Raw genomic sequence first — 1,748 nt, forward strand, 5'->3', positions numbered from 1 at the left:
GATCAGGCAGGGGCATGGTGCCGGCACTGACCGCCAGACCGCATGCCCCACGCCGTCCCGCCCGGCCCACCTCGCCGTTCTCCAGAGGCACAATCCGGGAGTACTCGGTGCTGCAGATGACATCGTCGTCCTGCGTGATCCGCTCCAGCGTCCGCAGCCCGAACCGTTCCAGGCAGTCCCTCTTGGAGGCTACGGAAATGCCGAGGGTGAGCGCTCGGCGCTCTGGGGGAGCCCTCGGAGGAGGCAGTGCCCTGCTGCCCTGGGCGCCCTGTCTTCACGGAGCCACATGGCCTCAGCCAGGAGGAAGCATCAACAGGAATGCAGCATCGCGGCCCACCCTCAGGGTTTTGTTGAACAGAGCGTGGAGCACATCGCAGCTTCCTCCAGAGGGCGCCTCAGGACCCAGGGTGCCCCTGCCGGGAGGCTCTGAACTTGCCCACCCTTGGTGAGCTGACCATCCAGGCCTTTGCCATTCTCTCTGCAGAGTGTCCCCTTGTGTGTCCCTCCCCAACCCCAGCCTTGGGGCACCCATCCTGACTGTCCTTCACAGGGTTGCCCTGCACTCACTCTTGGGCTTTGGAGCTTGAGGGGGACACAAGTTCCAGGACCACCCAATTGGAGCCATGTGGACATGATTAGTCAGGGTGGCACGTGGCAGGGCCAACCAGTGAGCAGGGGCGCAGGGCCCCCGTGCTCTCCTGATGGGGCAGCTAAGTTGGTGGCCTCTGCCACCTGGGAGTTGCTGGAGCATAAGGCCAGTCCACAGCGAGCTAGGAGATGGACCCAGCAGTGCCATGTCACGGACGCAAGGCCCTGAACCCCCAGCTGCCTTCAGGAATATGCACCCCACAGCCCGGCCCACCTAGAAGCCGGGCGTGAGGGCAGGCCTGGTATCCAGAGGCCTTGAGAGCACAGCACTGGCAGCCCACTCACCCAGGGTATCCCCCCTTGCCAGCCCCTCACTCTGGGAGACTCACATGCAAAGTACTGCCAGGGCTGGTAGGTGTGGCCAAAGTCTGTGGACCGCTCCAGCACCCAGAGGTCTGGCCGAGGGGAATTGGCAAACTTGATGAGCACGTAGGCCACGTGGAAAACCTGCCGGATGGTGGGTGAACACCCCTGAGATCCCTTCCATGCCATGTGGGGCCCCCAAACACCTGGAGGGCTGCCCCCACCCTGTGAGGTGAGGTTCCAGGGGATATCTGTGGGCTTGCCCTCAGGGGCCAGACACACCTAGGTAAGAGGGCCAGCTAGCTCAGGGAGCAGCTCCTTGGCTTGCGGGCCAGCCTGGAGCCACTGAGACCTGCTCTGGGGACATAGAGATGACCAGCAGAACCCAGCATTTCTGGAGGGCTCCCCTCTTGAGCCTGAGGGTGACTTAGGGCTCAGACGCACCCCCTCCCCAGCCCCACCCCAGCTGAGGCTGCACACAAGCCTGATGGGGGCTGAAGTCAGACAGGGCCCACACGCAGGCAGCCTGTCTACAGGGCCCAGGCAGTGGGGCTGGGCAAAGTGATGGCAGAAGCTCATCCCACTGTCCCCAGAGCTCTGGTGGCTGGCCTGGGAAGGTGGCCAGGTGATGTCCCAAGCTCCCAGGAGCCTGGCCTCCTTGCACAGCAGGCCGATAAACCCCTGCCCGGGATGGGGACCCCTGTCACAGTCATCCTGGTGACCCCATCATCTTCAGAGCCAACTCAGGACCTGCACATTTCACTCACTGACCAGCCACAGGGGCAGGCAGCGAGGGT

The 1,748-nt window shown here is 63.7% G+C and overlaps 1 protein-coding gene across 1 annotated transcript in view; it reads right to left on the minus strand.

Moving 5' to 3' along the window:
- The window catches only part of LAMA5 (laminin, alpha 5), a 66,118-nt gene that overhangs the window by 37,825 nt on the left and 26,545 nt on the right, over positions 1-1,748 (minus strand). The window contains exons 6-7 of the mRNA XM_010841913.1: positions 978-1,095; positions 22-189 (exon numbers count right to left, since the gene is read on the minus strand). Coding sequence (XP_010840215.1) covers positions 22-189; positions 978-1,095 — 286 coding nt within the window. The remainder of the gene's footprint in view (positions 1-21; positions 190-977; positions 1,096-1,748) is intronic.

The sequence above is a fragment of the Bison bison genome, unplaced genomic scaffold, assembly GCF_000754665.1.
Source record: "Bison bison bison isolate TAMUID 2011002044 unplaced genomic scaffold, Bison_UMD1.0 scf7180017864167, whole genome shotgun sequence".
Classification (NCBI taxonomy): Eukaryota; Metazoa; Chordata; class Mammalia; order Artiodactyla; family Bovidae; genus Bison; species Bison bison.